The sequence below is a fragment of the Poecilia latipinna genome, unplaced genomic scaffold (genome assembly GCF_001443285.1).
Source record: "Poecilia latipinna isolate Pla-1442-1.1 unplaced genomic scaffold, P_latipinna-1.0 Scaffold1639, whole genome shotgun sequence".
NCBI classification, from domain to species: domain Eukaryota; kingdom Metazoa; phylum Chordata; class Actinopteri; order Cyprinodontiformes; family Poeciliidae; genus Poecilia; species Poecilia latipinna.
Window position 1 is genome coordinate 45,582 of NW_015114255.1, and position 13,388 is coordinate 58,969.

Below are 13,388 nucleotides of genomic sequence, written 5' to 3' on the forward strand. Positions count from 1 at the left end.
ACCACAAGAAAAAAACAAAGAAAAAAAAAAAAGGCGAAGCGCTGGGCCAGGGGGGGGGGGGGGGGGAATCACAACAGTTTTAGATGTAATGTTTTTCTAAAATAAGAGCCTGGGTGGGTGCTGTTTTCCAATACATCATGATGCACTGAATATTTATTACTCAACGTAAGAATAAAACACTGAAACTCCTGTAAGGAGGGATGCAATGAAATGGGTGCATAAGACGTTTTTCTTTTTACTGGAATTATAGCATTTACATACTGTTCAATTGTTCCAACCAGCAAGCAATGTAACTTAGATTGTTTCTCAGGACTGATGAACCGTTATCCACTTTTTCTTTTTTTTCTTTTTTTGTCTAATCTGAGCATGCTCTGTGAGGAACCTCACACACACGTCCGTCTACAGAGCCTTGCTAATATACATACACGCTCTTGGATTGGTTTCATATTTTGTCACGTTTCAATCACAAAATTCAAAGCTTTGTAATGCAGTTGTTTGTTGCAACAAAGTATTTTATTAATGTAGAAGGACTTTTTTTTCTTACAAATAAAACTCTAAAAAATGTGGTGTGCATTTGTATTCAAACTATCTGGGTCAATAATTTGTGTAACCACCATTTGTGTTTTTTGGGGTGTATCTTGGACATGTAGAGGTTAATATTTGTGCCCGTTCTTGTCCTCCAAATTGGACTTAATCCCGAATGTTGACATGTCGTTACAAACCAAGAACTTCTTCCATTAATCAAGTTTTTATTGGAGAAAAAAAAAAAAAATCTTGTGTTGGTCCATCACTTTTGGTAATTGTGATCGTAACGTGACAAACCGTGTGGGAAAGTTTCAACGGGGGTGCGAACGCGCTCACGTATATGTGTATGGGTACTGCAGTGCAATAACATGAATGCAAATTCAAATCTCTTGTCTGAGTAGGTGTTGCTGCGACACCTATGCATGCACAATTACCGCTGTACACATTCCTCAGAGTCTTGTGAGCAAACTGCAAACTAAAATGTGATTCCAAACCTTTCCTGATGTGCATCTGTCTCTGTAAGACGTCGCTCGGGCTCACTGTGGTGCAAAATGGCTCCGAAAGGTGCGGCTGCGGGGTTCGTCGCCAAAAATGTGTCGAAGAAGTGTTTATGTAAGACTTATGTAACACGATGTGGGTAGTGGGAGGCATGGAGAGAGCAAGACAGACACACAGATTGTGTGTGTCAGAGAGGAACGTGATTTGTATAAAGTCTGTACGTGAGTCACCGATACCTAAATGTCCAGGATCAGCGCACAGTGCATCGCTGAAGTAAATAAAGTGGAGAGAGAGAGAGACAGAGAGAGAGAGAGAGAGAAGTTTGAGTTGTTTAAAAGAGTAAAGTCTTATTTTGTTGTGAAATGTACACCACAGGCTTTTTCCTTTTTTGAAATATCTGTAACTTTGTGCCACTTCTATTGTTGTCTGTAGCTGAGATTCATTTTAATTAAAGATGTCACTTCCTGACTTGAAATATGGTTGTTCTGGTGTTTGAGTGAAGAAGCTTAGTGTGTTTTTGAACACAGCTCTGGTCAAAAGTTTGCATACACTCACTACTGGCATGAATGTCATTCACTTTAGGTCCCAAATGATACATTTGAACAGTTCCCTCTTTTGGGGTTGGAGTGACTTTTTTTTAACAAGAACTTGACGGAAAAGTTTGGGTTTGCATGTGGATTTCCTTTCATCCAATTTAATACCAACTTTGTTGTGTTTTTGAGGTTATCGGTTTGTGTCAACCATCTGTTTATTTTATATAAAACTTGAAGAATTTGGTTGCCATCCTACTTCCTTATCCTTATTCCATCTATTTTGTGCAATGGCCATTGTCACTGTCAACTAATAAAACCCCCAGCATGACTCTGCCACCACTATGCTCCACAGCTGATACAGTGTTCGTATAGTTTGAAAGTCTAAACTTTACTCAGAGATGTTTGAGGTCAAACGTCTCTCAATGTGTGGCTCATTTGACCGTGATGTTTTTCTCCATAAGAGAGATGGTCTTTAAAAATTAAAGTGGCAAATTTGAGTTAGTATAAAAACGTCATTTTGGCCTTTTTTTCACAGTTTGCAGCCCCTCAGGCCACGTTAAAATGAAACTTCCTTTGCTGTTTGTGATCAGTTTGTTTGCCGTGTTTGTTCCTGGGTTTTTCCTGAACATTTCAAACTCCTGGAAGTTTGGGTTAGGTGGTTGAAACTTAATGACAATTAGGTGCTCCTAGAGAGCAATGATCCCAAACAATCATCAAACTTGGTCTTAAATTTGATAAATTAGGATTTAATGAGCTATTGAAATGACGCAAAATTCTATTGAAGTCTGAGGCAATGAACATATCAACAAAAAGCACCTGATGTTCCTGCAGATCACTTCACAATATGTAGACAAGTATTGATGAAGGTGTACGTATATATTTGAACCTGATCGTATATTCCTGAGACCTTGTGGGGATTAAAGAAAGCTCAAGTATAATTTCAGAACTGCGCCCCAAAATTCATGTCCAGGGGTTTGTTTTATCATCATTTTGCTGCTAAGAAGAAACGCTTTGAATGCTTATCAAAATCCAAATATTACTGCATTAAAGCCCACAGTGAGGCTTTGCAAATTCCTGACCATAACTGTAGGAAAACATCAACATCCAGAGATTATCAGACAGATTTCTGGGTATCGCTGAAGTACCTTACCATTACGTGAAGCTGCACAGATCAGTGCAGCGAAAGAGAGAGAGAGAGAGAGAGAGAGAGAGAGAGAGATGTGGAGAGGACACCCACTGCGTGCTGCAGCCTTGCTGGTGTTTCTATTAATGCTGCGTGCGTGGGAGACGGGGTCGACTCTGCAAGTGTGCATGTAACAAGCGAACCTCACTCACACTTTTGCAGATATGCAGCAATAGAGGACGTGAGAATCATAAAGCTTTTGCTGCTTTTATTTCTCTGACTCACATCTTCCTTCATGCACACAAGAAGGTTCATCACGTGTATTTCTGCTTGTTAAAACGTACGCTGAATGAATTTTGAGTGTGTGTCCCTTTATATGCAGAGCCAAAACCCTCAAAAAATGCAGGTGCTTGCAGCGCTACTTTTGTAAATAAATAAATAAATAATTTCCAGACCTCCGGAGGCAGTCTTGGCAGATCTGGAGTTGGATGTGCGCTCGTCTCTGCGGGACGCAGCGCAGCGCTCTGTGTGGGCAGGTGTATGTGGGAGCAGAGAACAGATGAGGAGAGAAGTGGATGAAAAACGAGTTTCTTAAATCGGGGATGTGGGTGCGTTTAGCAGATCCTTTGCTGGAGTGGTTCTGAATGGTTTTTATTGATGTTATTGGACCTTTTCGGTTTGGACTTCCTGGGTTGCACGTGAACGGTCCTCTGGTGTTGGAGGATGTAGGCGTCAGGCTGTGGGCTTCGGTGAAAGGAGATCGCTGCGACGTCTCCACCGTTCCTCCTCTGATGCCATGGCAACTGCTGTGCCTCGCTGTTTTATTTATTTATTTGAATTGCTGTGTGAGGAGGGAGAACCTACCTGAATACCAACAGTGGTCAGGACAATCAGGAGGGCTGCGGAAAAAAAAACCTGTGTGCGTGTCACACGTTTACACTTTTGCTCTTTAGTCTTTTTATTCAGAATGAATAAACTTTATGTAGTAAAACACAAAGCAAAGAGTTAAGAGTTTATTTACAGCTGATGATATACCGGTAATATGTACAAGTAGCAACAATTACATTCAGAAATAAGAAAAAGTTTAAAGCACAACTTTTTTTGGACGTGTTAAATTTCTGTTCTTCTGAGAAAAATCACACAATTTGGTCCTGAAATTTTTTCAAAAAATTTCCATGAAATATTTTTGCTTTGTATACAAATGTACAAAATCAGTTAAAAAAACACACACACACATACACATACACACACACACATAATCATGTGATCTTGTTTAGCAACACAGAAAATTACACAGAAAACTGCCTAGTAGCACAGATTTTTTTTTTTTTTTTTTTCAATGAAAAATCATCTTCCATCAGTAGTTCAACAACATAGCAGCTTCTAACTTACCCATCATGTGTCTCTGTCTCTGTCCTCAGCCAAAAATGGTTTCAGACGACCCCCACCCCCTCCAACCTTTTCAGCCTCTAAAAAAGCGTCTCGGCGTCTTGTCCTTTTGTCTCTGTCTCCCTCCGCTGATGTCCCTGCGCTCCCTCCGTCTGTCTCCATCCTCACATCTTGACGTCTCGCCCGCTCTCTGCCTCTCCGAGCTGCTGTGTGAGGTTTATACATTGGCGGGAGCGGTGACAGCGCCGCTCCGTCCGTGTGCGTGAGCGTGTGTGTGTGTGTGTGTGTGTGTGTGTGTGAGCGTACGGCTGAGTGTCAGTTTTGCATGTGCATGTGTAGGATGAGGTGTCGTCTCCCTCGTATGCGTCACACATGCAGACACGCTTGCGGAGCGGGGTGGATGTTGCGTAAGGACTGAAGGCGAGCTAGGAGTTCAGTGGGAATTATATCAGGGTTTTCTCCGTCTTTCACACCTCACAGAGTGGGTGTTGTGGCTCAGCAGAGGGATGCTGCAGTGTGAGAGGATATACAGTGTGTGTATGTGTGTGCTTGTGTTAGAGAAAAGATGGAGTGAAACTGAGAATATAGCCGCCTCCATCTGTCCGGGACTTTTATGCTGACTTTTATATATACAAGTCAGCATACGAGTCTCTGAAAAGTTCAAGTTTTGCAAATTCTGGCAAGATCAGATATTTACTGAGTTGCATTTTTAATGAGTGAATTTCAAGTTCTGCATCTTTTACAGTGACTTTGGGAGACACTGGAGCTTTCCTTTCAATGAGTTAAATGTCTTTTTGCTTTGAGGGTCAAAATCTTCAATCTTCTAAAAGCGGTGTTTTAAAGAAATTAACAAAGCTACATAATTTTTTATATAAATGGAAAATGAAAATCATTGGGAATCTGAAATATAAAAAGGAAGCTGGCAGTTTGCCCTGTAAAAAAAGGCATAATATTTCCTAAATGTTTCGGGTTGTTTGTTTCCTGTTTCCTTGACTTAAAGTTTTTTTTTGTCTCTACTCAGCAGAAAACAGGAGCAGACACAGACATGTGTTTCTTTAAACATTGATGTATTTAATTAATGAATGGGATGGAGTCAGTGTTTCAGTAAAAGTCACTGCATCTTTCAGTCCTATTTACTGAAATCAAAATGACAGCAAAAATTATGGCCCATAAAAGACCAATGCTTTGTGTTGTGCCAAATATTTATCATTTAAGATTTTGTCAGTGAAAATTCCTACATTGCAGATTAGAAACAGTATCTACTCTGAACCGTAGACACCCGTACTAAACAACTTCATTCCATTCTTGAATTGCACTTGAAGGCCACACAAAATCATTGTGAGGGCCACAAATGGCCCATGTACCATACTTTGGACACCTTTTCCTTATTCAGCAATATGTTTCTCTGAAATATTATCATAAATAATTATAATAATTTACCTGTTGTGTGTTTTTCCTCTTACTGTGATAACAACAGAGACAAAAGGAAAGTTTTGCTGAAGTTTACTCCTTCTTGGACATCGTTTATTTGTAATAAATAGTTATTCCTCACCAAGTTTGATTTCTACTAAGTAAAAGAACTCAAAACAGATGCCATTTTTTTTTCTAAAATTGTATGTTTTATGTAAACGTATTTGAAGTTTAAGCTGCTTTGGAATATTCTTTAATGCATCTTTCTGTGGTTTGTCTTATTTAACTTTTGGTTGTTTCTTCCTTTGAGCCTAGATTTTTTTAAATTACAACATTAAACTGATTTGACTGTTCAAGTGTGAATTATCATACTCTACTTCCTACTTAGATATAAGGCAACTATTCACAGATAACAACTTCATTATCAGCTGTTATTTAAATAATGCTACACATTATGTTCCTCTAATCCCAGCTCGCTTTATTACTATAATATAATAAGCGTTAACATGCAGTTAAACTCTGCTAAACTGTATTGGTGCATTCAACTAAGAATATTGTATTACTTGCCTGACTTTGTCTCAGTAAATGTATTCAGTGTCTCGTTTATCACACAATCTGTACGTCTGCAAACAATCTGGGATTATAATCAACCCATGAGATTCACAGCCAAAGAATCTGAAAAGTGACCAAAAAAAGAGACATTTGACTCATTTACTGGTGATAGCTACAATGATTTCTCTGATCCGACCCAGATTTAGTTGATTTTTTTAAAGAACTCCTCAAACAGCTTGCTCCATATAATTGGAATAACGCTGTGATTGCTTATTGGTACTAATAAGCAATCACATTAAAAAGCACTCTGAAGCCATTTAGCACTTTGGAGAGAGCACAGCATGTAAAACGTAAATAAATGTCAAAGGATGAAACAGTAGCAGCAGAGAGGTAAATTGTTCTGGTGTTTATCCTTACCTTGATGGAAAGAAAGTCTGGAGGTGAATAGTCTGTTTTTTTCAAAAGAGTGAAAGACATTTTTCAGCACAATAATCAGCTGGTAAAAGAGAAGTTTTTTTGTTTTTTTTTACTTTACGGGAGATAACCTAGTCTACTGGTCAGTGCTCATACAGGTAATGCTGGTTTAACCCTTGTGCGTGCGAGGACTGTGGCAAATGATACAAGTTTTATGGGTGTGGGGTCGATTGGACCCCATTTGTAAACACAAGGGTTAAGAATGAAGAAAAAAGTCTCACCAAATTATGTTTTACACCTCTGTAGAAAAGCTCGCCCACTTTCAAACATATTCATGTTCATATCCCGCTCCACCTCATTTTGCGTATTCGTACCACGTACCACGAAGTTCAAGCTTTTCATTGCCTGCGATGCTTACGGCTGGCGTCCACAAGCAGCTAACATCGCCTAATTGAAAACACGCTCTGTACATGTCTGTGTTCTTCAGCCCGGCCATGACAAAACACTGGGAGGCTGAGCTGGAGGCACTAAAGGGGAACAACGCCAAGCTGACGGCGGCTCTGCTGGAATCCACGGCCAACGTCAAACAGTGGAAACAGCAACTGGCTGCCTACCAAGAGGAGGCAGAGAGACTACACAAACGGGTGAGCAAAGGGAGCGCGGGAGAGCGTGTTTGTTTTCATGTGTGATTAAATCATTCTGATCAAATAGGAGCACTCGTTTAGGAGGGACACTGTGAAGTCGAGATGAAAGCAAGAAACAGACAAGAGGGTGGGTGGTGGGGAGTAAAGAAAAAGGCATGCTGGGAGACAGATTGAGATCAGGAGCTTGGTGACTAACTCAAAATACCCATCTTATCCCTGCAGGTGACAGAGCTTGAGTGCCAGAGTAACCAAACCCCGGTGATCAAATCCCAAAAGACGGAACTCAACCAAACCATAGAGGAGCTGGAGAACGTGCTGCGGGACAAAGAAGAGGTGTGTTTCTGCAAGAGTAAAGAAGGCAGAAGTAGAAGCAAAGTTAACGTCACACATACATGTTTGTGCCCCTTCAGGAAATGGAGAAGTTAAAAGAAGAACTGGAAAACATGAATGACCTCATGGAGCAGAAAGACACTCTGACTCAGAAGCTTGAGGTAAACCTCTCTTCCCTTTGTCACATGCAGCACCTGGCAAAACTGTCCACACTTGTTGAACTTTTTCACATTTCGTCCGATAAGAACGATAAGATATTTTCCTATTTTGTGCGATAAACCAACACAAATTAGTGGATACCTGTAAAGAACGATTCTTCAGTTCTACCAATCTGTCTGTACTACTTTGAGTTGGTCTGTCACATAAAACCTCAGACTACTGGTTGTAACATCAGACACAATTGGATGTGGAAAATTTCAAGAGATGTAAATCATTTCATAAAGCACTGTGTCTTTAAAAGCAAACAGCTTCCTGTTGCACACACTCATGCTTGCGTGGCTCTCTGTGTGGGGACTTTCCATTGACTTCCATTCATTTCTACAGCCTAAAATTTACCCTTATCCTAACCCCATTACTATCCATTACATACCTAACCCTAAGCAAAACTCAATTCACACCTCTTAGTCCTAAATCTGACCCCTGTCCCAAAAACAGCGTTTCCCCTTGTAGGGACTAGGCTTCGGTCCCCACAAGGTGCAGTGGGTCCCCACAATGTAGTATGAATCAGTAAAAAGGTCCCCACAAGGTATTACAAACAAATGCACGCACACACACACATACACCGATAACTCGGTTTCGTCTTCTGCAGGAGACGGAGCTGCGCAGTCGGGTGCTGGAGGAGCAGCTAGCGGGAGCTGAGCAACGACTGGAGGAGAATCAGGAAGAGCAGGAGAATTTCAGGAAGAGCCTGCGGACGCTGCTGGAGCTGCTAGATGGCAAGATCTTTGAGCTGACGGAGCTCAGAGACACCTTGGCTCGTCTCATAGAGGAAGCCAGCTAGAGACAGAGGGTGCCAACCTTCACAGACAGAGCCATATGATGATTTATTTACAGCCCAACACACAGACCAATCCCACCCTCCATAACTCCTTGTGTACCCTCACCCACATACATCTGAGACAATGCACTGCCCACTCTTACAGTTTAAACACAAGGGGCAGCTGATCCCTGATTTTTACCTTGAAGGCATCAGGTTCCTACCTTCTGCAAGCACTCCTGTAGTTGAAGACGATGCAGGGACTACCTCAGCTTGCCTTCTGATTGGCTGTCGTACACTCGGTCAAACCGGTCAAGCTCAGTCCTAGAGATGCCACACATAAAAAAAACAAACTGTGCCTCGGCGCCATCTGCTGTCTGAATGGGAGAGCTGCGCCGTAGTGCGGAGCATTTACTCAAACACACACATTGCACATTACTCCTCTTTAAAGCGGCCCTCCAGGGAAAAATGTTGAAAGTCATGTGGAAATAATTGCTGTTAAGACTTAAAAGAACTGCGCCAAAGCTGCCAAATCCCCACCCCCCCAAAATGTTGTCCTCTAACTAGCAGATGCTTTGATCCAAAGTGACTTACTGTACAGGGAAGTTTTGAACAGAAGAACCCATGTTTGAGCCCGGGCTGCCGAGGAATGTAACCGGGTAACTGCTTTCGCATCGCTGAACCTCCCCAGCCTGGATTTACGAGGCTGCTGGGAAATGGAGTCTGACAAATATACATATATTTTTTTTTTCTTTTAGCAGAAATGAAGGATTTCTGTATGCCCCATGCCCCCTACCTCCATGTTACAAAAACCTATATGGCAGATAAGCAATGAATCTTCCAGATGGCCTTTTTTCATGCAACACAAAAATTTGAGTGCTATAGCTGAAATGAGAAATCTCGTATCCAGACAGCTTCCACTATCACAGTAGACATGACCTGTCTTCCTGCCAAACTCAGTGTGGTGTGTGTGTCCTGAGGTTTGATATGATCGTGTGCACTCGCATAGGTGCGTCTAAATAAATTGCATCAACAAAAAGTGATTTTAAACTAGTAAATCAATTTAAAAACTGGAATTTATTGTTATTTAGCTTGATTACACAGAGAATTATGTTTTTTGAAGTGTTTATTTATGCTACTTTGATGATTATGGCCTATAGCAAATGGGAATCTTAAAATTATGTTAGAATTATAATATTACATAAGACCAATGAAAAAGAATTTAAATACATAAACATGGGCCTACTGAAAATTTTGTCCATGTGCTACGTCTTATACGCATTCACTAATTGGTTGAGGGTTTCTTCTTTTTATTTGCAAAAATTATTGCATTAGAACGACGCGACATGGATGTAATCGGCCTGTAGATCTGCTGAGGTGTTAAGAAAGCTGAGGTTGCTTTAATGATGGCCTTCATTTTGCCTCACTTGTTTAAGTCTGGGATTGATAGATTCTCAGGTGGGTTTTGCTGACCAATTAAGCTCTCTGCAAAAGATCTGCAAAACATACTCAACCGCAACTGCAAAAGCAAAGCCAGAGAGAATTGTACAGCAATCTTAAAGCTTCACTCGGAAGAAATATTTTGTAGGATACCATATTTCAAGAGTTCTGCGTTCACTCCCCCAAACGTGCATATTGACTAAGTATTTAGACAGTTGGATAAATTCTTGAATAGGCTTTTTTTCCCACAATTCACAATTTGCGTTATTTTTGTACTCAAAAGTTTAACTTTCTGAGGTCCATGTGTAAAATGCAACATCCCCTGAAGTCGAATTTTTAACTAGTAAATTTGGAAGTTGCTGAGTGCATGATCGTGGGATCGTCTCCACGGCAACCTCAAGATCAGAAACTAATATGGCTGCTGCTGCACATCAAAAACAGAGCAACAGTTTTAATTGTAAAGCATTTACTTCCGCTCCTGATAGTTTGTGTCTCATTAAACCGTAGTAATGTGTAGTAATGTAGATGCTCATTTAGTGCTTGAACATATTTAACAACACATTATTTTCATCTTGCGAACTGTAGTTATCAACTAACGGCAAACACAAACTTGTGGCACCAAGCTCCAGCTCATGAGGCAAATATACAATGTACTATGCTTCTTTTCCTACCAAACATTTTCCTTCCACTCAACTTTTCATTAGAATTCTTGGGTACAGCCCTCTGAACAGCCAGCTTCTTCAGCAAACTGGCTTTCTCTCCTTGAGGAGGGTTCCCAATAGTACCTGCTGAGACTTCTACATTAAAAAACTTCTTTCTTTTATTGTCTTGTTGTATAACAATCCAAATTTCTGCAAAACAAAAAAAGTAATAATTTTGTATTGTTGCAAACTGTGAGCCATAATCATCAAAATTAGAAATAAATGCTTGAAACGTTTTGACCTTTTGATGAAACAAACAACTCTTCTCAGTGGTATGCTACTTTATTGAGATGAATCTGTACCTGGGCACGTTGTGCTGTTAGAGAGGCCTGCACACACACACCCTCACACCCACTCAAACACACACACACTGAGCAATATTAGACAGGCTCTATACAACACCAACTCTATCAGGTACTCTACTCAGTGGGCCCGACCTGAAGGGTCAAACATGATTAAGCTGATACACGCCCTCTCCAACAGAAAGTGTACTACTGACCGCATTACTGTGTGGCAGCCCTGCGTGATCCGAGTAGTGTAAACCGAAGGGCTTACAGAGCGTCATCCTCATGTCTGTAAATCTCCACCCTCAGTGAAACTGGCCACTGATTGTCACGCCTCACTGGTGACTCTTCAACCGTTCTCAGTTTATATTCTTTTTTTTTTTTTTTTTTTTTTTAAAAAAAAAGATAAAACACTGGTGATATAAATATAAAACTGTACAACACAACTTTCTTACTCTTGCTGGCATTGTAAATGAATGGATGGACAAATCAAAATGCAGTAACACCCTGCGGTGACTTATTGTTGTGTATTAACCCACGGCTGAAAGCTTTTTCTCTGTGTACTGGAAGATTTATAACACCATGTAATAACACCGTGTTACAAGTTTTATACTCTTACTGTATAAAAGCAGCTCTGAAGCCCCGTGAAATCTTCAATTCTCTCCCTCCAAAGTCAGCAATTTTTTTATTTTTTTTATTTTACAGAGCTGTATCTCGACAAGGTGCTGCAGGTCTTATATCTATCTGAGCGCCCTGTTTGCACTGTTATGACACCGTTGTAACTCCATTATATGCCGACAGACTTGCATTTAGCATTAGCACAGTATAATTATGTAGTTTAAAGACCTTCTGTAGTTAGTTACACAGGTTAATACACTGGAATAAGACTCATGTAAAAGGGGGAATGTTACTTATTTTCTGTCTGATGTATGTGTCGAGTGGAGTGACAGAGATGAAATACTTTAATATTAATGCTATTGTTAATGAATGCCTTTGTACAGTAGTGGATAAAATGCTTTTCATTCTCCTGTTTTTGTATCTTATGGTATTTCAGTGTAGGTATTAATATTGTATTTAGAGGTATGAGAAGACTGGCAATATTTTTGACTATTTAAAGTAATTTTGAACTCATGACATTAAAGAGGTACCTCAGGCTTAAGAGATTTCTCAGATTGGTGATATTTGGTCGTTTGCAGGTAAAGAGGTTTTGTTAAACGTTATGGTTGAAAACAGGTCAAGAGGCCCACCCGGTTAATTAAAGCTGTGACGATGTGGTCGATGCAGTTCGCTGCTCAGGGCAGCATTTTGTCCGGGGGCAGCATGAGCCCAGGATGAGGGGTTTGGGTTATCGCTCCGTTTCACCCCAAACAAGCTGAGGGTTTACACTGATGCCTGCCTGTCATGTTGTATTTAGCATCTGGTTCCCATTCGGAGCTAAGTTAAAGGAGTTTCACATTTAGAGTTACTTGAACCGATCAAACCTGAACAGCGCATGAGTGACAACTTTTTTTCATGGCAGATGCAACATGTATCTCTGTATAGCTAGCTTTGCTAGCATCACGTCCACAGATCTTACCTTTCTTTAAGCTTTCCTTCGAAGTGACGCTAAAAGTTGGACGAAATCCCCACCATCTGTGAAAGCGAAGCGCTGCTGATTTTACATGTCGCCATATCTTATGATTTATGCAGCACTATTATATAACTGACGATCAGACAGACATCTTCTCCCGCTCAGAGGAAACCACTGCGCATGTCTGGAGCTCCGCGTGTGAGTTTTTTATGGGATAACTGCGATTAATTTAAACAGAATGACTCCAAGTACCAGTAATATTTTGAGATGTGTTTTTCTTGTCATTAGGTTGACATTAGGTATTTTGAAAACTAGTAACAAAAACTATCCAGCCTGTTTATGCAAATATTTTATATTTTTCTTTATTTCAGTGGCCAAAAATAAAATGGTGTTTAAAAACAAAATAAAACAGCAACAAAAAAAAATAATATTAGATATTTATCAAAAAATTTTTGGTTGTGTTTTTATTAAAAGAGCAGGTAACATTTGCATTTCTAATCAAGTGTAATTTTGCTGGAGTGAGGAAAAAAATGTCTCTGTGGATTGTAAGGGTTTGCAGACCCTGATCTAAATCACACCATCATTGCTCTGGCTGCTTGTTACGTGTTGCTGCCCTACAGTCTCAGAGGCTTTGTAGCTTCCATGACCGTGATCAAGAAAAGCATCTCCACAGCATGATGCTACCACCACCATGTGTGGGTAGTGTGTCATGTGCAATGTTAGTTTTTTCCCCAGGCCTACACAGAAGAACCAGATTTATACTAAATTACATGAAGGTGGATTGTGATTAGCTGAGGTTTTTATATGCAAATAATGTTGACAGCCAGGTTGACTTTTCCTTCCACTTCACAGTTCTGCACTGCTTTGGGTTTGTCAATCAGACAGCGTACATTAAAATGTTCTTCAGTTGAAGAATGCATTCATTGAATTGTTCCAAAATATGAACAATTTAAGGGAGCGTGAATATTTATGCAAGGCTCAGTAAACGATTCAACACCG

At 40.3% G+C, this 13,388-nt stretch overlaps 1 protein-coding gene and 2 long non-coding RNA genes across 4 annotated transcripts in view; 2 read left to right on the top strand and 1 right to left on the bottom strand.

The window, feature by feature from the left end:
* homer1b (homer scaffold protein 1b) overlaps window positions 1–11,978 on the top strand; it is a 39,187-nt gene extending 27,209 nt beyond the window's left edge. For both annotated transcript variants that reach the window (XM_015059568.1, XM_015059567.1), the window contains 4 exons: window positions 6,932–7,088; window positions 7,311–7,421; window positions 7,499–7,579; window positions 8,227–11,978. In XM_015059568.1, the coding sequence (XP_014915054.1) occupies window positions 6,932–7,088; window positions 7,311–7,421; window positions 7,499–7,579; window positions 8,227–8,418 (541 nt within the window). In that variant the 3' untranslated portion in view covers window positions 8,419–11,978. The remainder of the gene's footprint in view (window positions 1–6,931; window positions 7,089–7,310; window positions 7,422–7,498; window positions 7,580–8,226) is intronic.
* The window catches only part of LOC106964207 (uncharacterized), a 19,672-nt gene extending 7,241 nt beyond the window's left edge, over window positions 1–12,431 (bottom strand). The window contains exons 1-2 of the long non-coding RNA XR_001428344.1: window positions 12,307–12,431; window positions 5,856–5,858 (exon numbers count right to left, since the gene is read on the bottom strand). This is a non-coding gene — a long non-coding RNA (uncharacterized LOC106964207). The remainder of the gene's footprint in view (window positions 1–5,855; window positions 5,859–12,306) is intronic.
* LOC106964209 (uncharacterized) lies at window positions 62–4,721 on the top strand. Its single transcript, XR_001428346.1, has 2 exons — window positions 62–1,343; window positions 2,743–4,721. It is a non-coding gene; the product is annotated as an uncharacterized LOC106964209 (long non-coding RNA).
* Window positions 12,432–13,388: the final 957 nt, after the last annotated feature.